At 46.8% G+C, this 23533-nt stretch overlaps 1 protein-coding gene across 6 annotated transcripts in view; it reads right to left on the bottom strand.

Moving 5' to 3' along the window:
* LOC143109138 (GRAM domain-containing protein 4-like) overlaps positions 1–23533 on the bottom strand; it is a 42544-nt gene that overhangs the window by 4165 nt on the left and 14846 nt on the right. For 3 of the 6 annotated variants that reach the window (XM_076271784.1, XM_076271817.1, XM_076271776.1), the window contains exons 4-19: positions 14162–14282; positions 13279–13337; positions 9860–9998; positions 8084–8109; positions 7676–7767; positions 6710–6801; positions 6151–6199; positions 5883–5954; positions 5382–5425; positions 5018–5127; positions 3702–3856; positions 3133–3150; positions 1142–1289; positions 794–887; positions 547–637; positions 285–353 (exon numbers count right to left, since the gene is read on the bottom strand). In XM_076271784.1, the coding sequence (XP_076127899.1) occupies positions 285–353; positions 547–637; positions 794–887; positions 1142–1289; positions 3133–3150; positions 3702–3856; positions 5018–5127; positions 5382–5425; positions 5883–5954; positions 6151–6199; positions 6710–6801; positions 7676–7767; positions 8084–8109; positions 9860–9998; positions 13279–13337; positions 14162–14282 (1379 nt within the window). The remainder of the gene's footprint in view (positions 1–284; positions 354–546; positions 638–793; positions 888–1141; positions 1290–3132; positions 3151–3701; positions 3857–5017; positions 5128–5381; positions 5426–5882; positions 5955–6150; positions 6200–6709; positions 6802–7675; positions 7768–8083; positions 8110–9859; positions 9999–13278; positions 13338–14161; positions 14283–23533) is intronic. The other 3 variants (XM_076271801.1, XM_076271793.1, XM_076271809.1) reach the window with 2 other exon arrangements.

The raw sequence follows: 23533 nt of genomic DNA, 5'->3' as shown, positions 1-23533 counted from the left end.
TGTCCCCCTATAATTAAATGAGCTGTCCAGGGATGCAAAAAGAATTTCAGCACAAACTGACAAATAAAGTTGTATCGTATCGTATCGTATGACTCAAAGTAAAACTCTACTAAAAGGGAACAACAGACCTGCATCTATCTAATAACTAATAATTAATAAGTAAAACATTTAATCTAGTAAATAAAACACACAAACATTTAATCTAGTAATGTGGTTGCTACTGTAACAAGGGTGAAGCTCACCTGGGATTTTCACCGACTCATGACTCCAAATGACTTTCTTACCTTCTGTGTGTATGGAGTCGCTATGGAGATCCCCATTCCAGACCCCGGCAGCACAGACAGGACTTTGTACTGCAACACAGACACAGCGTTACAAAACAAACACAACATTCTGTACTGCAACACAGACACAGCGTTACAAAACAAACACAACATTCTGTACTGCAACACAGACACAACGTTACAAAACAAACACAACATTCTGTCAACAGTCCAACAAGTAGAAGAGTGAAGCCCAAACATGTCCTGAGAGCTGAGAGGTCACCTTCTGGATATCTGTGATGTCCTCCAGCTTGATGACCTTGTTCTTCTTTGAGGAGCTCGATCTGGAGCTGGAGCTCTCGAAGCAGAGGTAACTGGGTATGAGGGACACACACACACACACACCTTAGATGAGGAGGCGAAGGGGATTGAGAGTGCACAAAGTGCACACACACACACACACACATACACATTTGGTTCATGTTTGCAAGTGTAACTCAAGACATTTAACAATTCACAACAGAACTCACTTTTCTGTCACATACAGAACTCCATTCCGGATGTAGTCAGTGGGCATCTTCCTGTCCCTGTTAATCAAGCAGCAGCGCCACCCGTTGTCACACACTGAGGAGAAGACACACACACACACACACACACACACACACACACACACACACACACACACACACACACACACACACACACACACACACACACACACACACACACACACAACACAAAGGTCAGTGAGGAAACACACACAGCGGTCCTCAGCAGCTCCCCAGTGGGTCTGTGCCATGCTGTGCCATGCTATGCCATGCTATGCCATGCTGTGCCATGCTGTGCCAGGCTGTGCCATGCTATGCCAGGCTGCGCACCTTGCAGGGGCCGCTCTGTCTCCGGCAGGTTGAAAACCTCGTGGAAGGCTCCCTTCTTGGTGCTGTTGATGCGGCCGCCGTCCTCCTCCCTGAGGCCGACCGGGACGCCGCTGGCCGCCAGGTTGCCCCGGGCAACCGTGGGGTGGACCTGAGGAACGCAGAGGTCAGAGTTTGGCTCTTGCGGTCAGCAGACACAGAGTGCCTAAGGGAGAGGCTATCTACATGTCTAGAGGCTATCTACATGTCTAGAGGCTATCTAGAGGCTATCGACATGTCTAGAGGCTATCTACATGTCTAGAGGCTATCGACACGTCTAGAGGCTATCGACACGTCTAGAGGCTATCGACACGTCTAGAGGCTATCTACATGTCTAGAGGCTATCTACATGTCTAGAGGCTATCTAGAGGCTATCGACATGTCTAGAGGCTATCGACATGTCTAGAGGCTATCTACATGTCTAGAGGCTATCGACATGTCTAGACGCTATCGACATGTCTAGAGGCTATCTACATGTCTAGAGGCTATCTACATGTCTAGAGCTAGGACACAGGTCATCATTGTAACTGTTTGCTTGTTGCTACTGGTGTCTTTAGGAAGGAAAACAAATCCTAGATCTAGAAATGCAGATAACCCTCTAGAGTACAGGAGGAACCATGCCCCCCCCCTCCCCCCGCCCCCCCCACACACACACACAGTCAGCAGTGCAGTGGTCACAGCGGGATAGTCAATCCATTTTCTGCATAAGCCTGATGTAGCAGAATTGACTACAGTGCTCTTGTAGTGGGCACTGGATGAGGGGATTTGCTGAAGAGTGACTGAACTGTTCTCATGTGGAAAGTGCGCACACACACACACACACACACACACACACACACACACACCCTTTCAACAGCAATTTTTACAGTGTTGGGTGGAATCATGCAAAGCAAAATCTATATTTAGGTTAATGTTTTCTGAAATGTCAAGGCCATTCTCTCTCCAGGCCATGGAGCAGCAAGGCAATGGGCACTTGTCCAGCTGGAGGACTATTTCAGAACCACCTTTAACACATCACCGCATATGTTGGGACTTTTCTCTGTCCTTTGTTCTAATCCAAGTCAGTGCTGCTTTTTTCAGATTCAGTGCTGAATTAAAGACAGAGGCCCCTGATATTCACGTGCAACATTCAACATTACCAAATCCTACTATTTCTGATCAGCAGTTCGCTTCAGACTAATGTAGAAGTGATTCAATAGAAAAAGGGACACTCACATTATGAGATATCACAATAGCTGAGCCCATTTCAGTCGTATTGTTGCACTACAGATCATTACACATAATTAATTTGTATTTGCCAAATTTCTGCCGTCTTCCTATGGAACAGACACAATTCCATCTGCTTCACATCAGAAAGTTTTGTTCTGCAAGAAGGAATACAAAGACTAGTCCATTCATGCAGCATGAAGTGACGTGAGATTCCAAATGAAGACCTTTGGAAAAGCACACACACACACACACACACACACACACACACACACACACACACACACACACACACACCTTTGGAAAAGTGCTCAGCTGTTGTGAGACCCAACCACACTACAACTACTGCCCACCTACACCCACCTACACCCACCTACACCAAGTTTCAGCTATGCCCACGATCAGCCATTATCTACACACACGCGCACACACACACGCGCACACACACGCGTACGCACACACACGCGCACACACACGCGCACACACACACGCGCACACACACACGCGTACACACACGCAAGCACCCCAATCATCATAGACCAAAGGCAAAAGAGGAATTTATTCCTATTACCCACAAGTTTAGTAAACTGTGAGTATATGGACATTACACCATCAATTTTGTATCTGAAACACACACACACACACACACACACACACACACACACACACACACACACACACACAAGCCAGCCAGAGGTGCCAGAAGGCAGGCAGGTGCTATTAAACTGAGGGTCACACCAGAAGCCTACCTTCTCAAACCCAGAGAGCTGAGATGGGGAGAAAACAGCAAAACAGTCATGTGACACACAGTTGGTAAAACACCCTCACACACACACACACACACACACACACACACACCTCTATATTTGAAATGCTCAAAGCAAACTCAACTCAAATCAGAACAAATGTGTGGAGTGCACTGGCTAACACACATCATCGACCTACTTTATGAACAACAACCATTCATATACATTCTAGTGGAAGCATGTATGAAATTCATATACATTCTAGTGGAAGCATGCATCATGTATGAAATTCACGCGTTTGCAACGGAAGAAAGCGTGGTCAGTTGGGCTTTTTTTAGACCCACACACACACACCCACACCCCCCACACACACACACACACACACAGATAGAGTTCTAGAGAGGCCACAGGGTTCTACCGTGCTGAGCCAGCTTTGCACTGCATGTGCACTGTACACTTGAACATTCAAATATTCAGCAAATCAGCTAATGCCCCATGTTAGAGGACAAACACTAGACATCAAGGTCATCAGGAGAAAGACACTTCAAAACGTGACACTCCCTCACACTCACCCGTCTGGACAGGTTCATGTTGTTCCGGTCCTTCAGCTGAGGGTCGGTGGGCAGGCTGGTCCAGACGATGTAGGGGGTGTCATACTTGGACCTCAGTTTTGGACAGCTCTTGAAGATGAAGTCGATGATGAAGAACTTAATGCCGGCATAAAGACCTGAGAGAGAGAGAGAGATAGAGAGAGAGAGAGAGAGAGAGAGAGAAAAAGAGATAGAGAGAGGTAGAGCGAGAGAAAGAGAGAGAGCGAGATAGAGAGAGAGAGAGGTGGGGGGTAGAGAGAGAAAGAGAGAAAGAGAGAGAGATAGAGAGATAGAAAGAGAGAGTGAGAGATAGAGAGAGAGAGGTAGAGCGAGAGAGAGAGAGAGGTAGAGAGAGAGAGAGATAGAGAGAGAGGGGGGGTAGAGAGAGAGAAAGAAAGAGAGAGATAGAAAGAGAGAGAGAGATAGAAAGAGAGAGAGATAGAAAGAGAGAGGAGGGGGGTAGAGAGAGAGAGAGAAAGAGAGAGAGAGATAGAGAGAGAAAGAGAGAGTGAGAAAGAGAGAGAGATAGAGAGAGAAAGAGAGAGTGAGAGAGAGAGCGAGATAGAGAGAGAGAGAGAGAGAGAGGAGGGGGGTAGAGAGAGAGAGAAAGAAAGAGAGAGAGAGATAGAAAGAGAGAGTGAGAGAGAGAGCGAGATAGAGAGAGAGAGAGAGAGAGAGGAGGGGAGGTAGAGAGAGAGAGAAAGAAAGAGACAGATAGAAAGAGAGAGTGTGAGAGAGATAGAAAGAGAATGAATGTTATTTCAAAGGAGACAACTGGATGGAGCATGTTGACTGTCTGGTGTCTAAGGAGGCAGGATGAATAAAACACAACCTTGTTCAGTAAAGCCGCTCAACTCAGAACTATTTCACAGGCCGCAAAAGAATTCAGCAGATCATCAGTGTCTGATGTTCTATAGTTAACAGAGCAGCTGACTTTGTAAAGGGTTGGATCTTAAGTTACTAACAGCAGATTGACAGATCATTCATTAACAATAATTACATTTCTGTATTTAATGCTTCCATTCAGGAGTCATATCATATGATATGTGTTTGGTTGTGATAGCAGAAAAACAGGAAGTTGAGCTAGTTGGGCTTTAAGGGTCCTCCCCACCCCCAACCTCATTACACACTACACCTCTAAGCATCAGACAAGCTCAGACTCATGTGGCAGAGGAAGGAGAAACTCAAAGTGTGTCGTTTCCTCGGGCTTCCTTCTGAAGGGAACAGAGGCGCAGTGCTTCAAATGGAGTGGACGTGTCGTGCAGCGCAGCACAGCGCGAGGTTGGACAGCGGCTCACCCATAATGAAGCCCAGTAGTTTGTAGGGCAGCAGACAGGAAGATATGAAGGCCACCCACAGACCCACGTACAACTTCTGAGTGATCTCAGGCTGCACCCACATGAAGAGACTAGTGAACCAAGCACACACACACACACACACACACACACACACACACATTTACCAGGTGTATCACTCAAAGCAGTTTACAGAAAAAGTGGAGAAACATTCTCCTAGTCTGTCTGTTACTCTGACACTAGATAGAATCTTCAGCTCATTTCCGGCTACAGCAAGTCTATCTGGATCCAGTAAGTTCAACAGTAAACTATGTGATGGAGAAAAAAAAAACATTTGGTTTTGGTATTTTGGAAAAGGTTAACTCACTTCTTGATCTTCTCCAAGACATCAGACATCTTTCCAAACAGGTTCTGTCAAGCAACACAACGGCAGTGAGTGCAGCTCTGAAGTGGCTCTGTGAGCAGAGCAGCCACACGATGCACATGGACCATCACTCAAGACCACCGTGCACACCTCCCCCTCCCTCCCTCCCTCCCTCCCCCGATCCATACCTGTGCACACCTCACCCCTCCCACCCCGATCCGTACCTGTGCACATCTCACCTCCCTCCCCCGATCCGTACCTGTGCACATCTCACCTCCCTCCCCCGATCCGTACCTGTGCACATCTCACCTCCCTCCCCCGATCCGTACCTGTGCACACCTCCACTCCCTCCCCCGATCCGTACCTGTGCACATCTCACCTCCCTCTCCCCATCTGTACCTGTGCACACCTCCACTCCCTCCCCCGATTTGTACCTGTGCACATCTCACCTCCCTCTCCCCATCCGTACCTGTGCACATCTCACCTCCCTCTCCCCATCCGTACCTGTGCTTTCTGAGCTACATCAAGGACAAGCTGGAACTTCTCAGAAACAGTCAAGTCCTCCTTTGGTGGTTCCTTGTAGACAGACAGATCAGGTAAGATCAACCAGTGTTGGTTTAAATCCAACATTCATCCAGATCTTAAATTAACCAATTAACTTAACCTTTTCTCATAAAAGCAGACAATATTAAGCTCTTCATATACTAAAATAGAACTAGTAGCAACACAAACAACAACAATAAAACAAATGACGATGATCATGGTGTCTTACCACAGTTTCTGAAACCTCAGGCACGATGCTCCACTGGATTCTCCAACCCCTGAGGAGCAGCACAGGAAATGAGCTCAACAAACACCTTGACCACCTCCTCACTGCTCAACAAACACCTTGACCACTTCCTCACCACCTCCTCACTGCTCAACAAACACCTTGACCACTTCCTCACCACCTCCTCACTGCTCAACAAACACCTGGACCATCTCCTCACTGCTCAACAAACACCTGGACCACCTCCTCACTGCTCAACAAACACCTGGACCACCTCCTCACTGCCAGAGACTTGCTGTAGGAAACCAGATCTATTTGATATCTGGAGGACTATTAGCTGTGTTCATCACACATTGTACAGGACTATTAGCTGTGTTCATCACACATTGTAGGTGCTTGTAGAATATAATCAGTAATGTTGGAGATAAATGTAGGAACTGGGGGCTCTAGCTGAATCCACAGTGAAATATCCTACAGTTAAAAACCACTTAATCTGACAAATAAGCAGATCTTCCCCTTTGGGCTTGTCACCAATGAGTGTTTGTGCATGTAGCTAGTGTACCTGGAGATGAGGTAGTTGAGGGACAACCTCAGGATAGCGAGGAATAGAAACATGGGGATGGCCCAGCCATGCCACGCAGCATACATGTAGATCTGGACAGGGAGAGAGAGACAGGTCACATGTCAAGAACATTAGAAGGATGTGGAGTAAGATTCAGTGAGAGTAGTCACTAGCACACCAGACACACAAAGAGCTAATCAGTGAAAAGACTAGTGGTGTGTGTGTCCAGTGGACATTCACGTACCGACGCACAGAGTGCTAATCAGTGAAAATGCTAGTGGTGTGTGTGTCCTGGTCACTTTGAAACAGTGGACGCAGAGAGCTAATCAGTGAAAATGCTAGTGGTGTGTGTGTCCTGGTCACTTTGAAACAGTGGACGCAGAGAGCTAATCAGTGAAAATGCTAGTGGTGTGTGTGTCCTGGTCACTTTGAAACAGTGGACGCAGAGAGCTAATCAGTGAAAAGGCTAGTGGTGTGTGTGTCCAGTGGATATTCACGTACCGATGCACAGAGATGTGAGACATGGAGCAGCTAAAGGTGGTGTGTGGGGTGTGTGGGGGGTCGTAGGGGGTGTGTGGGGGGTCGTAGGGGGCGTGTGGGTATATTGTGGGGGGTGTGTGGGGGGTCGTAGGGGGCGTGTGGGTATATCGTGGGGGGCGTGTGGGTATATCGTGGGGGGGCGTGTGGGTATATTGTGTATATCGTGGGGGGCGTGTGGGTATATTGTGTATATCGTGGGGGGCGTGTGGGTATATTGTGTATATCATGGGGGGCGTGTGGGTATATCGTGGGGGGCGTGTGGGTATATTGTGTATATCGTGGGGGGCGTGTGGGTATATCGTGTATATCATGGGGGGCGTGTGGGTATATCGTGGGGGGCGTGTGGGTATATTGTGTATATATTGGGGGCGTGTGGGTATATTGTGTATATCGTGGGGGGCGTGTGGGTATATCAACAACACTCACAATGAAGGCGATTGCTGACGTGTACACAGAGTGCCAACTTGATAAGGCAGAGAGGTTCCTCATGAAGTTAGTCACAGGCTTGACACCTCGCTCTGAGATTCACACACACACACACACACACACACACAAACACATCTAAAAAACACACAAACTACAAACATAAAGCATATAGGCACATATAGAACATAAGAGGCATAGTTTGCAGTTCTTGTTGTCAAAATATGAAATTAGATTAATTCTGTGTAACTGTTACATTTCATCATTACTGCCAGTCTAGAGGCCAAATGGTGTTTTTACACCAAAACAGCAACCTGTACCATTCAAATATACTTGACATTACCCACAAAAGTAGACTTTTCCCTCCTGTTACAGAGTAGGGCATGACAGACAGGCAGAACTAATACTCACTGAGTCGCCGCATGTTCTCCGTCAGCCTGAAAGAGAGTGAACAAAACAGGCAGGGTCAGGAGGAGTGAGGAGCCCACTGCATCCCAACCTCCACGGGCATAGAGGAGGAGAAGTGGTCCTATTCAACGATCCTGTGTCATTCAGTGATTCTGGCAAAGACAGAAGCAGCTCGCCATGAAAAGAGTTGTCCCTGGTCTCTTCGACTAGCTGTTTTAGAGACACAGAGGGTGTTTGGAGATCACTGTAGATGCTAGCTGCTTTAGACACAGAGGGTGTTTGGAGATCACTGTAGATGCTAGCTGCTTTAGACACAGAGGGTGTTTGGAGATCACTGTAGATGCTAGCTGCTTTAGACACAGAGGGTGTTTGGAGATCACTGTAGATGCTAGCTGCTTTAGACACAGAGGGTGTTTGGAGATCACTGTAGATGCTAGCTGCTTTAGACACAGAGGGTGTTTGGAGATCACTGTAGCTAACCTGACTCTCGGCAGATGAATTTCGTTCCGCCTAGCTCCACTCATCCATCTGGGATCAATCCATTGAAGTGTTGCTTCAGAAGGCTGGGCCTAATCAAAAAATGCTTGCATATGATTGGATAAGCCACTTGTCCGTCATCTATTGACGTGCTACTTCAACCACTCACATCAAAGCCAACCCGTGACGCTGATAACAGTCTCGCAGTCGCTTCTACGCTACGTCACGTCTATGAAACTCCCGCCCTGCGTCCTGATTGGCTCTACCATACAATCTGGTGCAGAAATCACTCTCAATGGAAGAGGTCCCAGATGGATGTGAGTGGAGCTAGGCGGAGCTAGGCGGAACGAAATTCATCTGGCGAGAGTCAGGTTAGATGCTAGCTGTTTTAGAGACACAGAGGGTGTTTGGAGATCACTGGAGATGGGAGAACTACTTTTTCACTTCCTCTCACGCACATTGCAGAATTCTAGAGACTGAAAAAAATGAACTTGACAGCTTGCTTGAGACGGGTTCGGGAACAGTGTCAACCATTAGTGGACGTGTTCCAATCAAACGGCTTTAGATGTGGGCCTGACCAAAGCGAGAAGGAATCTGATATACAGTATCGCAGTACTGCACCACACAACGAGCCCCAAAACCCAGCATTGCATCGCAGTACTGCACCACACAACAACGAGCCCCAAAACCCAGCTCAGTTCAGACACACAGGATTTGTTTTTATGGGCACAAACCTCACACCCCAACACTACTGGGGAGCAGACACAATCCAAATCATCCCTGGCGCCCCTCTACCAAATCCCACCCTCGCAAACACTCCCACTCTGCCCAAGAGCTCATCTGACCCGGCTGAACTCCAAGAGCTCATCTGACCCGGCTGGACTCCAAGAGCTCATCTGACCCGGCTGGACTCCAAGAGCTCATCTGACCCGGCTGGACTCCTCCGTTGTGGTGTGGTCCTCCGCGCCTGGTCAGCGGCTTAGTGAGTAATGGACCTGCGCCGGCCCCCAGCACCATTAAGGAGCTATCCGTTTTGACGACCCTTTGCTGAGCAGAGCCATTTAACCTGATGACTACTACCCCTGCCCCCCCCATGCTCCAATCAGATGGGCCGGGGGGCGGGGGATCAGAGGACAAGAAGGAAATATGGTCCACTGGGCTCACCGGGTGAACATGAGCTCATCATGAGTCAGAAGTTCCATCCAATCCAAACCTGACCTGGCCACATGTGCTGCTGGGTATTCCATCATAACTACTGTGGTGGTGGTGTGTGTGGGGGGCAGTGGCAGTCTGCCTTCTTACCGTTTCCCACTTAACGGTTCTTCCGCCTCGACGGTGTTCTCCTCTGGCTGGAAGCGGAAGTCCTCAATGTAAACACCGAAGCGGTCGTACATCCACTTCAGCAGTCGAGAGCTCAGGGTCTCTCTGTGTTTTTCTGCTGCTGGTGGATGGGGAGAGGGAGAAGAAAGATACATCAGTGCACTTGCACAACTAGCTGCACAGATTAGTATAGTTAAAGGAGATATAGGAGAACCAGATTAGTATAGCTATAGGAGATATAGGAGAACCAGATTAGTATAGTTAAAGGAGAACCAGATTAGTATAGTTAAAGGAGAACCAGATTAGTATAGTTAAAGGAGATATAGGAGAACCAGATTAGTATAGTTAAAGGAGATATAGGAGAACCAGATTAGTATAGTTAAAGGAGAACCAGATTAGTATAGCTATAGGAGATATAGGAGAACCAGATTAGTATAGTTAAAGGAGAACCAGATTAGTATAGTTAAAGGAGATATAGGAGAACCAGATTAGTATAGTTAAAGGAGAACCAGATTAGTATAGCTATAGGAGATAAAGGAGAACCAGATTAGTATAGTTATAGGGGGAAACCAGAGAAGGCTACTATGAGTAAAACAACCAGATACTAACAAGCAAAATGAATGTATACTATAAACAAAACAACCAGAAATGCTTGAACAAAAGAAGACACTGTAACAAGAATTCGAATTCCATATATATTATATTCAAGAATTCCATATCATTCCATATATGGGTGTAGAGGTAGTGGAGGGTGGTGTAGAGGTAGTGTAGGGGGGGGGGGGAAGGGTGTAGAGGTAGTAGATGTAGTGTAGGGGGGGTAGATGTAGTGTAGGGGGGGGAAGGGTGTAGAGGTAGTAGATGTAGTGTAGGGGGGGTAGATGTAGTGTAGGGGGGGGGTAGATGTAGTGTAGGGGGGGGGGGGGGTAGAGGTAGTGTAGGGGGGGTAGATGTAGTGGAGGGGGGGGTAGATGTAGTGTGGGGGGGGGGGTAGAGGAAGTGTAGGGGGGGTGTAGAGGTAGTGTAGGGGGGGGGGGTAGATGTAGTGTAGGGGGGGGTGTAGAGGTAGTGTAGGGGGGGGTAGATGTAGTGTAGGGGGGGGTGTAGAGGTAGTGTAGGGGGGGGTAGATGTAGTGTAGGGGGGGGTGTAGAGGTAGTGTGGGTAGATGTAGTGTAGGGGGGGGTGTAGAGGTAGTGTAGGGGGGGGTAGGTGTAGTGTAGGGGGTAGATGTAGTGTAGGGGGGGTGTAGAGGTAGTGTAGGGTGGGGGGTGTAGAGGTAGTGTGTGGGGGGGGGTAGATGTAGTGTAGGGGGGGGTGTGTAGAGGTAGTGTAGGGGGGGGTAGATGTAGTGTAGGGGGGGGTGTAGAGGTAGTGTGGGTAGATGTAGTGTAGGGGGGGGTGTAGAGGTAGTGTAGGGGGGGGTAGGTGTAGTGTAGGGGGTAGATGTAGTGTAGGGGGGGGGGTAGATGTAGTGTAGGGGGGGTGTAGAGGTAGTGTAGGGGGGGGTAGATGTAGTGTAGGGGGGGGGGTGTAGAGGTAGTGTAGGGGGGGTAGATGTAGTGTAGGGGGGGGTGTAGAGGTAGTGTAGGGGGGGGTGGAGGTAGTGTGTGGGGGGGTAGAGGTAGTGTAGGGGGGGGTAGAGGTAGTGTGTGGGGGGGGGTAGATGTAGTGTAGGGGGGGGGGGTAGAGGTAGTGTGTAGGGGGGGTAGATGTAGTGTAGGGGGGGGGAGTAGAGGTAGTGTAGGGGGGGTAGATGTAGTGTAGGGGGGGGGGGTAGAGGTAGTGTGTAGGGGGGGTAGATGTAGTGTAGGGGGGGGGGGTAGAGGTAGTGTGTGGGGGGGTAGATGTAGTGTAGGGGGGGGGGGGTAGAGGTAGTGTGTGGGGGGGGTAGATGTAGTGTAGGGGGGGGGGGGTAGAGGTAGTGTGTGGGGGGGGGTAGATGTAGTGTAGGGGGGGGTGTGTAGAGGTAGTGTAGGGGGGGGTAGATGTAGTGTAGGGGGGGGGGGTGTAGAGGTAGTGTAGGGGGGGGTGTAGAGGTAGTGTAGGGGGGGGTAGATGTAGTGTAGGGGGGGGGGGTGTAGAGGTAGTGTAGGGGGGGGTGTAGAGGTAGTGTAGGGGGGGGTAGATGTAGTGTAGGGGGGGGTAGAGGTAGTGTGTGGGGGGGGTAGAGGTAGTGTGTGGGGGGGTAAATGTAGTGTAAGGGGGGGGTGTAGAGGTAGTGTAGGGGGGGTAGATGTAGTGTAGGGGGGGGTAGATGTAGTGTAGGGGGGGGGGGTAGAGGTAGTGTGTGGGGGGGGGTAGATGTAGTGTAGGGGGGGGGGTAGAGGTAGTGTAGGGGGGGTAGATGTAGTGTGGGGGGGGGGTAGAGGTAGTGTGTGTGGGGGGTAGATGTAGTGTAGGGGGGGGGGGGTAGATGTAGTGTAGGGGGGGTGTGTAGAGGAGGCCAGTGCAGGAAGCAGACCTGTGTGTGTGTGTGTACCTGTGTGTGTGTACGTGTGTGTGTACCTGTGTGTGTGTACGTGTGTGTGTACGTGTGTGTGTACGTGTGTGTACCTGTGTGTGTACCTGTGTGTGTACGTGTGTGTGTACCTGTGTGTGTGTACCTACCTGTGTGTGTGTGTGTGTACCTGTGTGTGTGTACCTGAGTCTCAGAAATGCAATCTAGCACTCTGTCTCAAGGGTCATGAGAAAAAAAAATGTAATGCAAGAGTGAGATGAGATTCATCTTCGTCTCTGTGACTTCTCCTTGGAGGGATGGACACCCACACAAACACACCCACACAAACACACCCACACACCCACACAAACACACCCACACACACACACTCATGGACCAGGCTCAGAAAGGTGGACAGATCTATCTGGATCTCTTCTGAACAGCTCTGCACAGACTCAGAGGGAGCTAAGAGAACGTTCCCTGTTCGGTCTCTTTTTGGGACACCCGGTGAAGTGACGTGTTCATGTGTATGTGAGTGTGTTTTGTGTAGTTTGCGTGTGTGTGTGTTCGTTTTGTGTATGTGTGTGTTTTGTGTGGTGTGTGTGTGTTTAGTGTATGTATGTGTGTGTGTGTTTTGTGTGTATGTGCATGCATGCGTGCGTGTGTGTGTGTGTATGAAGAGTGTATGTATGTGTGTGTGTGTTTTGTGTGTGTGTGTGTGTGTGTGTCTTTTGTGTGTATGTGCGTGCGTGCGTGCGTGCGTGCGTGCGTGCGCGACTGTGCCTGTGTATGAAGAGTGTGTGTATGTGTCTAGTTGTGACAGTTGTTTCCAACACCTTCGCATCCTTCCGTTTCAAAAGCAAGGCCTGGCATCTTTTAGATTGGTAGCAGCAAAAGCAAGGCCTGGCATATCTTTTAGATTGGTAGCAGCAAATGAAACTCTCAGTGCTAGTGAGGATGACTGACCTGTTCCGTTTGCAGCAGGAGGTTGTGCTCTAGGCGGCTGTGGTGGGGAATCTTCCACTCTGCGACCAACAAGAGGAAACCTTTAAATAGCTCATCTGCATTACACGGTCTATAGGAACTAACAGCAGGTTGCAGAGCACATTAAAAAATGGCAAACTGAAATAAAATAACAATTTGTGATTATCTTCAACCTGTCCTCTTGTGTCTTCTACAAATCCTGTGTTGTTTAGCTGTGGGCTTGGTGTGGTATATTTAGAAGCCTTTGCAGTGATGGTAAACAGCATTTCTACATTGTTGCAGTGATGGTAAGCAACATTTCTACATTGTTGCAGTGATGGTAACCAGCATTTCTACATTGTAAACAACATTTCTACATTGTTGCAGTGATTGTCAACAGCATTTCTACATTGTTGCAGTGATGGTTAACAGCATTTCTACATTGTTGCAGTGATGGTTAACCATGCTGGTTAACAGCATTTCTACATTGTTGCAGTGATGGTTAACAGCATTTCTACATTGTAAACAGCATTTCTACATTGTTGCAGTGATGGTCAACAGCATTTCTACATTGTTGCAGTGATGGTCAACAGCATTTCTACATTGTAAACAGCATTTCTACATTGTTGCAGTGATGGTCAACAGCATTTCTACATTGTTGCAGTGATGGTAACCAGCATTTCTACATTGTTGCAGTGATGGTCAACAGCATTTCTACATGGTAGGGTCTCCACAGCTGACCATACCTTGTGGGGTCTCCACAGCTGACCATACCTTGTGGGGACTCCACAGCTGACCATACCTTGTGGGGTCTCCACAGCTGACCATACCTTGTGGGGACTCCACAGCTGATCATACCTTGTGGGGACTCCACAGCTGATCATACCTTGGCTTGAGAACTTGGTTTAGTTTCTGTTCCAGCTCCAGCCTTCTCTGTCGCTCCTTTTCCAGGTCCTGTTTTAACGTCTCGATGTTGGTTTCTTCTCTGAATTTCCGCAGCTCTTCCTCTAAATCAACACCACAGACAAGATTTCAGTCAAATCATATGATCAGGTCATTGAGGTCATATCAAATGAAAAAATAATAATATGGATAAGATGGAAATAAGATGGAATGCTAATAGGGGAAATCAATATAGCAGTATGTGTGCTTTCCATCACAAAACCCTGATTCCCTCTCTAGCCAGACTCACAAAGACAGATCACAAAACCCTGATTCACTCTCTAGCCAGACTCACAAAGACAGATCACAAAACCCTGATTCCCTCTCTAGCCAGACTCACAAAGACAGATCACAAAACCCTGATTCCCTCTCTAGCCAGACTCACAAAGACAGGCTATAGACACAGAAGCAGCTCAACACTTTGGGGAGGGAGAGAAAGTGGTTTTGTGAGAGGAGGGGATGCGTCATAAGAGAGGAAAAAGCCTCTCCAACCTGTTTACAGGCTATTAAATATTAACATCTGCTGCTTTGCCATCAGGGTCTTCGTCTGCTGGATCATTAGCAGAGTCCTTCCAGGAGCAGGAAGTATTTATGTGCCCGTGGAGGACTTCCCGGCATAAGGACGCAGCCAGTCAGAGATAAACAAGCAGTCGAGTCCTCTCAGTGCAACACGCACGGGTGGTTTCAACATGAGCTCCACATGGCATGCGTCTCATAAGTCTCCACATGGCATGCGTCTCAGTCAGCATGAGGCTCCACATGGCATGCGTCTCAGTCAGCATGAGGCTCCACATGGCATGCATCTCATAAGTCTCCACATGGCATGCGTCTCAGTCAGCATGAGGCTCCACATGGCATGCGTCTCAGTCAGCATGAGGCTCCACATGGCATGCGTCTCAGTCAGCATGAGGCTCCACATGGCATGCGTCTCATAAGTCTCCACATGGCATGCGTCTCAGTCAGCATGAGGCTCCACATGGCATGCGTCTCATAAGTCTCCACATGGCATGCGTCTCAGTCAGCATGAGGCTCCACATGGCATGCATCTCATAAGGCTCCACATGGCATGCATCTCAGTCAGCCTCTCGAACACCACCTTGTTCTGAGTGGGAGAGGGGGATGTGGTGTGGCGGGCACAGGAACGTCGCTCTCCCCAAGGTCTCCCTCAAGATGCTCGACGGTTCCTCCACAAACTGACATCTCATGTTCACATGAGAGGGTTTCAGTGCCCGCTGCCATCCCGCTGCCTGACTGGGCTGAAGGCACAGGAGTGGAGCGCTCATGGAGGCACAGGAGTGGAGCGCTCATGAAGGCACAGGAGTGGATCTCAATATAGCAGTATGTGTGCTTTCCATCACACACACACACACACACACACACACACACACACACACATATATATATATATACACACACACACACACACACACACACATATATACACACACATACATACACATTATATATATATATATATATATATATATATATATATATATATATACACACATACACACACACACACACATATACATACACATTATATATATATATATATATATATATATATATATATATATATATATATATATATATATATATATATATATATATACATATACATACACACTAGTGCAGTGCCCGTTCAAACATGCTATTCCTGTAGCCCAATTACATGCCTGCAGGTAGGCCTGCTTAGAAAATAGAGTAGGGAAAAACATAATTCCAGGTAAGCATTCTTTATAATGAATAGGCCTACAGATAATATAATAATATAATAAATGTGAAGTGAGCAGAATTTAAGCATGGCTACATGTGACATTTTTTACAAATTAAAATTACATAATCCTAACAGCTGTTTTCAGTCAAGGCTATATGCTTAGCCTATTGAATAACTTGATGATCGAGAAAACATGTGTGGCATTCTGAGACGTTCTTTAATTCGGGACCATTATCGCTCATTTCAATTTAAGACCTTGCAGTTGGAAATGTCGTTTGCTTATTCAAAGTTTAAAGACAGTCCAAAGTAGCCTGGGCTATTCGAAGTGTCCGTTTATTGCACATCATTTTTTACGTCATTTTGAAGAGCCACTGCATACCTGTGTGTCTTGGCGTGTTGTTGCAAAATCCGCGGAGTTCACTGTACTGTTGAGGTCAGACATGTTACGTTTTTACCTGTGTAACTTACACTGATCCAGCTCTGCCAAAGCCCTGCTTCTATACTCACTGGTAGCTTACAGTACAGTGGTGTGTGGGAGGGGGAGTGGCTAGCGGCGAAAGCCAATGTGCTTCTTTTACCGATATATTTAATGATATCTTTTGCATTTCTTATTCAAACAACGTCAAATTGGCACTGCACTTACTCATGCCCATAGCAAGACACCTGCCAAGTTTGAAATCAGTCTGACAAACGGTCAGTGAGATATGCGTGCCATAGACACACAGACGCTTCTTGCTTTATATATATATATATATATATATATATATATATATATATATATATATATACATACATACATACATACATACATACATACATACACACACACACACACACATATATATATATATCCCTACACACTGCACATGCTGCCTGCCGCTCACACCCCCATCAGAACAACCCCAGGGCTGGGGAGGGAGAGGCGTCGATGAGGAGGAGACGGGGATATCCCCACACATGATGAAGTGCCCTGACTGTCCTTGTTTGAATGAGACTTTATCAAAAGGTCATGAGCCATGGGAACTCCTAGCACAGGGACTGTTAACATGATTCTGAAGCTCAGAGTAAATATGTGGCTTGCACTGTAAACAGACTCAGTCAGCTATGACCCCTTTGCATGTCAATTCTACACCAAACTACTGCTGTAACAGTTCTCAAAGGTCCTCTCTCCCCACAGAGATGATGGCTGGGGGTATACTGTACTATAGGCTTACAGCATTACAAACCCATAGACCAGTGCTAACCCATAGACCAGTGCTAACAGGACCTCCACAGGGCATGAGCAGTAGTGGTCAGATCTGTCCTGGCCTAACCTCTGCCTCACTGTGTACACTACACACCCACTACACACCCACACACTCGGCTAGTTTGGCCCCTGCTAAAGTGCTGCTCGCCACCCCGTCCACCCCCCACCCCCCCAAGCTGGGGTAATTGCTATTGAACGCAGCATTGTGGAGAGTGAGACCATGTCACAATGCATCATATCAGCTGGGCAGTGAATGGATCACAATACTCACTCCCAGAGAGAGAGAGAGAGAGAGAGAGAGAGAGAGAGAGAGAGAGAGAGAGAGAGAAAGAGAGAGCGAGAGAGAGAGCAAGAGAGAGAGAAAGAGAGAGAGAGAGAGAGAGAGAGATTACGTGACATCAGAGGAGGAAAGAGAATGTGGAATGTGGAAGTGCTACATGAGAGAAAGAAAAAGTGAGAGAGAGAGAAAGAGAGAGAGAGATCTAGGCAGCACCGCCCTAGATCACACGATGCAGTACACTTACCTCGGCTTGATCATAACTGCATCGGGGAGCTTTAGCATGGCAGTGAATGCTCTAAAAGAAAAGACTCGCAGAGCGCTATATGCAATAAAAAGAAACTTCTGGAACATAAACATACCAATTAAAGTTTGGTGCAAAATATTCGACTGTGTTATCCAGCCTATTGCGCTATATGGAAGTGAGGTATGGGGTCCACTCAGTGTGCACAGCTACACTAGATGGGACAGGTATCCTGTAGAATCCCTACATGCAGAATTCAGTCGATTAATTTTAAAAATCCAAAAGAAAACACCAACCAATGCATGTAGGGCAGAATTAGGCAGATTCCCATTGGCCATCAACATACAAAAGAGAGCACTTAAATTCTGGATGCATCTCCAAACAAGTCCCAAACTAGAATGTTATCGGTCCATAAAATCTAAATATGAATTAGAAGAATATCTCTCTACTGTCAGAGATATAAAGCAGAGACAGATCCTGACCAAATACAGACTCAGTGACCACAGCCTAGCCATAGAAAAAGGCAGACTAAGAAAGTCATGGTTGCCAAGAGAGCAAAGAGTCTGTGGTCACTGTACGACAGGTGAGGTTGAGACGGAGGTGCACTTTCTTCTTCAATGTAAGAAATATGAATTTATTAGAGATACCTACTTCGATAAATTTACCAACCTAATCCCGGAATTCCGAAACCTGGGAGAACAGGAAGTACTGCCTGTCTTACTTGGACAGCAAGGACAGACAGCAGCTCTTGCTGCTAAATATGTCACTGAATGCCATAGAGCGAGGGACAGTGATTAGACACTATACACACTATACACATGAAATACCTACCATTTTCAGCACAAACACACGTTTATATGTATAAATGTCTTATCTATCGTATGTTCTGTATTGTATTGTTTGATGTCCTGCTTTGGCAATGCAAAGAAATATTTGTCATGCCAATAAAGCTTGAATTGAATTAAACTGGGGAGAGAGAGAGAGAGAGAGAGAGAGAGAGAGAGAGAGAGAGAGAGAGAGACTGGAACAGTCAGTACAAGAACTGAACGAGCATCACAGGGAGATGTTAGTATGAAATCCATTGCTCTGCATAACTCTGTGGTATGTGTCAGTGACATGATAGAAGACTCATGGTCAGTGCTGTCCCTCAGTTCACAGTGGCATGTGTGTGGGTTGGACAAGGTCCATTTAGGCTCCTTAATGAGACCAAGACTTTAACTTGGCTACATGTTAGTGTCTGCAAGACTACAGGCACTTAAGATGTGTAGAACACACACATCTTTACATGTAGAAGTATTTGAACAGTACTGTAAAGACCCATTGATCATTCGCAGAAAAGCGAGATAATCAAATGAATTTAACCACATGCAAATGCTGAGCTATGAAGTGGTTTCTCAACTTTGCATAAACTCATGATCATGTTCAACATACTGCACAAATGAGAAGGCAAAGTATTCTCGTACGGAAGCCCTTCCCTGTTCCTCCTTGGTAGCGATTGGTATGCATGAAGTCTTCAAAGCACATTTGTACTGGACTAAAAGGATGGCCGCTGGTGTGACAAGAGGGCAGTTGGTCTAATTAGCAAAACTGCTAGGACAGCAACACAACCTGCGGCCCACTGGCAGCGTGGTGACCGGTTATAAATATTCATACTGCCTGTAAGACCACTCCAGCCCTGACTGGAATAAAAGAAGGGACCGTTACTGACCCAGGCTGTGTTTTACCACAGAAAGGTTTCTGCTTTAGTACAATAAACGTTTGGTGACCCGGGCCCAACTGCAAAAATGACCAGTGACTGGAAGCTGATACACTTTGAATCTTAGCGGAGTCTAAACATCATGGCTGGCTGAAAAGCACATCAGTCAAAGAGTTGTGTGGAGTTACAGAGCATCTTCATCCCACGATGGCCCCTCAGAACAAATGCAACTAGTCAGCCAGAGCACAAGCTGTGGAACACTGTCCATCCGAGATCTAGACAAGCCAGGGAGCACAAGCTGTGGAACACTGTCCATCCGAGATCTAGACAAGCCAGGGAGCACAAGCTGTGGAACACTGTCCATCCGAGATCTAGACAAGCCAGGGAGCACACGCTGTGGAACACTGTCCATCCGAGATCTAGACAAGCCAGGGAGCACACGCTGTGGAACACTGTCCATCCGAGATCTAGACAAGCTCAGCAAAGACGCTTCACTTAATAACAAATTCAGCTTTAATGAATTCGGCTTCCCCTGAATAGATGTCACATGTTTCTGGGATGCATGCAAACCTGCTCACAGTGCCAGCTGGGGACATAACTATGTGGGTCATTCGTTTATGCAATTAACACACTATACAGGACCCTTTTAGTCAGGCAACAGCGGCCGGTTTCTGTATGCATGGCCACCCACCCATGCCTGCCTCTAACCCAGTGGAACCAGACAATGGTGACCACCCATGGATGACCAGTAGCCCTGTTTATGATGCGCACATGACTATGGAGGCCTCTCTTCCAAAAAACTCAAAAAGAACCAGTGAAGGTGGTGTTTGGGCCTGTATTCAACTGGCCAAGTAACTGAACCAGTGAAGGTAGTGTTTGGGCCAGTATTCAACTGGCCAAGTAACTGGTCAACAATTTTTACTCATGAATTTCAATGTACTACACACTGTATGCATCGTTTGTGTATTTAACCAAAAAGGCCAGAGGCAAAAGCTAGATAGATAGACAGATACTTTATTGATCCCCAAGGGTAAATTCAAGAATTCAAGCAAACATTCTCCAACCATACTTCTTTAGGTTACAGTGCAGTGTTGATATGGCCGTATGTCCAACCATACTTCTGTACAGGTTACAATATTGATATGGCCGTATGTCCAACGGATAGACCAGAGCGCTGTTGAGAAACTGCTGCTGTTCATGTTAATGTCGTTTCTTTGGCAGGCCGACCAGTGGCAAGCCGGCCTGGAAACCCACGCCAACCTCTTATCTAAGGGCTGAGGGTCTTATCTCCGATTTAAACGGCCACTGCAAGGCTACACATCCTCCGGTGGGAGAACACGCCCAGAGCAAATACTGTGCCACTTAATCTCGAGGCCACGTTTAATCATTGGCAACGAATGAGTGCCAACACAAACACACAAACACCCTTCAGCCTTCAGCTCCAGCCCCTTCACTCCTTCCTGTGATTCGTGAGTCCCTCCTCGGGCTCGGTTGCGTCATTTAAAGCACTCTGGAGCCATATGATGTCGGGGGCTGCAGCGTGCCTTTACAGCAGTCATTTTGTGTAAGCTACTGGCCACTCTTGTACGCTGCGTCGTGTGTCCCTGCGGGCGTGGAGACTCGGTGACGGTTCACGGCCACAGAACAGTAGGGAGGGTGTGCTGCCGGGCCCCAGGCAAAGCGGTGACCACAGGAATGTTGGCCTACTGCTGTACAACAGTCAAATATGTTACTGAGATAGACTATGCAAACGAAGTAATGATCCTGCCAAACACATTTCATTACATAGCAGCTAGCTCTAAATACAAGAACACTCCATTCCAGGTGCCTGTGAACACATAACAAATGTTCTTCTTGTAAAATCCAGACAAATCATCATGCTTACAGTATATTGATCCTCTGGTTTTGTTATTGCAGGTCTGTTTCATCTCAGCTAGGGTTGGACAGGTCAGCCCAGAGGGCTACAGAGAGCAAGATTCCTGTTTAGCAAAGGTGAGGTGTGGACACACGATGCCACAGAACCAGTTGTGTCTCTGACTGCAAGGCAAACCTCAGGCCATCCCAGCCCATGAGAGTCCTGCAGCGTTGGGCTGAATACACAGCAGCTATGCAGTCAGTCATGCACCGCGCATCTGTTTTGTGTGTGTGTGTGTGGGGGGCATATAGGTGCGTCTGAGACAGACTATTAATCACTGCAAAAAGTGATATCTTACCAAGTGTTATAATCTTATAATAAGATAAAAAAAATCTAGTTAGTATTGTTTTTAGTATAAAGATACTAACTTTGAGCTTTCTTGTAAGATTATTGGACTTAAAATAAGTCAAACTCTTCTTAAATTAAGACATAAAAAACAAGCAAATTTATCTGCCAATGGATTAAGAAGTACCTTAATTTGAGATGAGATTTAAGATTTAAGACAAATTTTAAGACAAATTGACTTAATCTAGACAGATAAATTTGCTTGTTTTTTATGTCTTAATTTAAGATTTTGACTTATTTTAAGCCAAATAAAAAAGCTCAAAAGTAAGTATCTTTATACTTAAAAACAATACTAACTAGATTTTTTATATTAATATAAGATTATAACTTAGTAAGATATCACTTTTTGCAGTGTACACAGACTGTCTGCACTTTACAGCCCAGAAACAAGGTCCCCGGCTACCCTTTACAACAGTCAAGCCCCTCCAGCACCAATGAGGTGACACACACACACACACACACACACACACACACACACACGTTTAAAAATAGAACCCACTACCATGCCTAAAGGTCGGGAGCATGATGGCTGCATAGACTAAATAGGCGGCTACTGATCTCATCAGGGTCTCGTGATGTTGCAGCTGAACAGAGAAAAGGCTGCATTTACGTGTTTGGCAGGGGTCAGACATGGAAGAAAAACCTGCCATTTAGGGCTCACGATTCAGTTTGTATCACGATTTTTGACCCACGGTTCGATACGAATCTCGATTTTTTTTTTTGGGGGGGGGGTAGACATTTTATTAAATAACATTTTAATAGCCTCCCTTAGAACACCAGAGGATTACAATATAATATATCTATTATTTTATATCCTGATATAAAAATATTTTTCTCAATGACTGATATTTATGACAGCACACTTTATGCAGATTAGCCTATTAGGGGTTTGCACGGACGTCACGTTTTGGCCGGTAACCATGGTAACCCAGCACGCGCGGCCATATTGGCGGTACTCGGTGAATGAAGTACAATGGAGTATTATGCACTTTGGATATCTTGCGTGATTGTAGCCGTGTCTAAACAACATCAAAATGCGTCTAAGATGCAAAGGCATATAGGGCAGGACTTGGACCACAAGAAAAGGCGCGATGTTTCGAGAAATTACAGTTTATTGGCAGCGCAGATCCATATGAGTTGGGTGAGGGAGACGAAGTACCAAGTTCGACCACAAGCGCCCCCCTTCTTCTGATAACTTCTGGCATTATTCTCCTTTCTCCCTGGTTTTTTAATAACTTTTGGAAGTCGATACCTACACCAGATGTTTTTCTCAGTCTGACCTATTGGTACAACCTAAAACACGGTAATAATTAACCATTTTCCTTGACGATGTTAGCAGGGCTGCCAACTTTTCAAAAAACCTTGGAGTGAGATTTGGTGGGGCCAACCAAAATTTTGCTGCGGAAATTTTTGTTTGGCTCAATTAGCATTATTACAGTACAGTAAAAAAAACGTACATCAGTGGTTCTCAGGTGTAGGGACCAGGCATGGACGACGGATTGTGAACTTTCGGGCCCCTGGGCCCAGATGTATTAAGGGCTCCCCACTAATTGTCGCATATGTGGAAGGGGGGTTTGGGGGTCCTCCCCCAGAATTTTTTGAATTTGTTTGATGTGATTTCCTGTATTCTGGTGCATTTTGGGGATGGCCAATACTAAATTCAATCAGATTCATAGCCTACGTCCTGATGTGTTGATATTGAGGCAATGATTCCATGCAAAGGCTTGGGCTTCAGGGCCCCCTGACACCTTGGGCCTGGGGCCCGGTAGGCCCGTGCAGTAATCCATCCTTGGGACCAGGGTCCTAGAGTTTAATTAACATTGGTATCAAAGGGATCTACTACTACTGTAGGACCATGGGCGTCGGAGGCATT

The sequence above is a fragment of the Alosa pseudoharengus genome, unplaced genomic scaffold, assembly GCF_046254945.1.
Source record: "Alosa pseudoharengus isolate Yale_2024_CS ecotype anadromous, Long Island Sound unplaced genomic scaffold, YU_APseudo_1.1 YU_APseudo_1.1_scf_10, whole genome shotgun sequence".
NCBI classification, from domain to species: domain Eukaryota; kingdom Metazoa; phylum Chordata; class Actinopteri; order Clupeiformes; family Clupeidae; genus Alosa; species Alosa pseudoharengus.
Note: the sequence above shows the minus strand (reverse complement) of the source record. Positions and strands in the feature narration are given on the sequence as shown.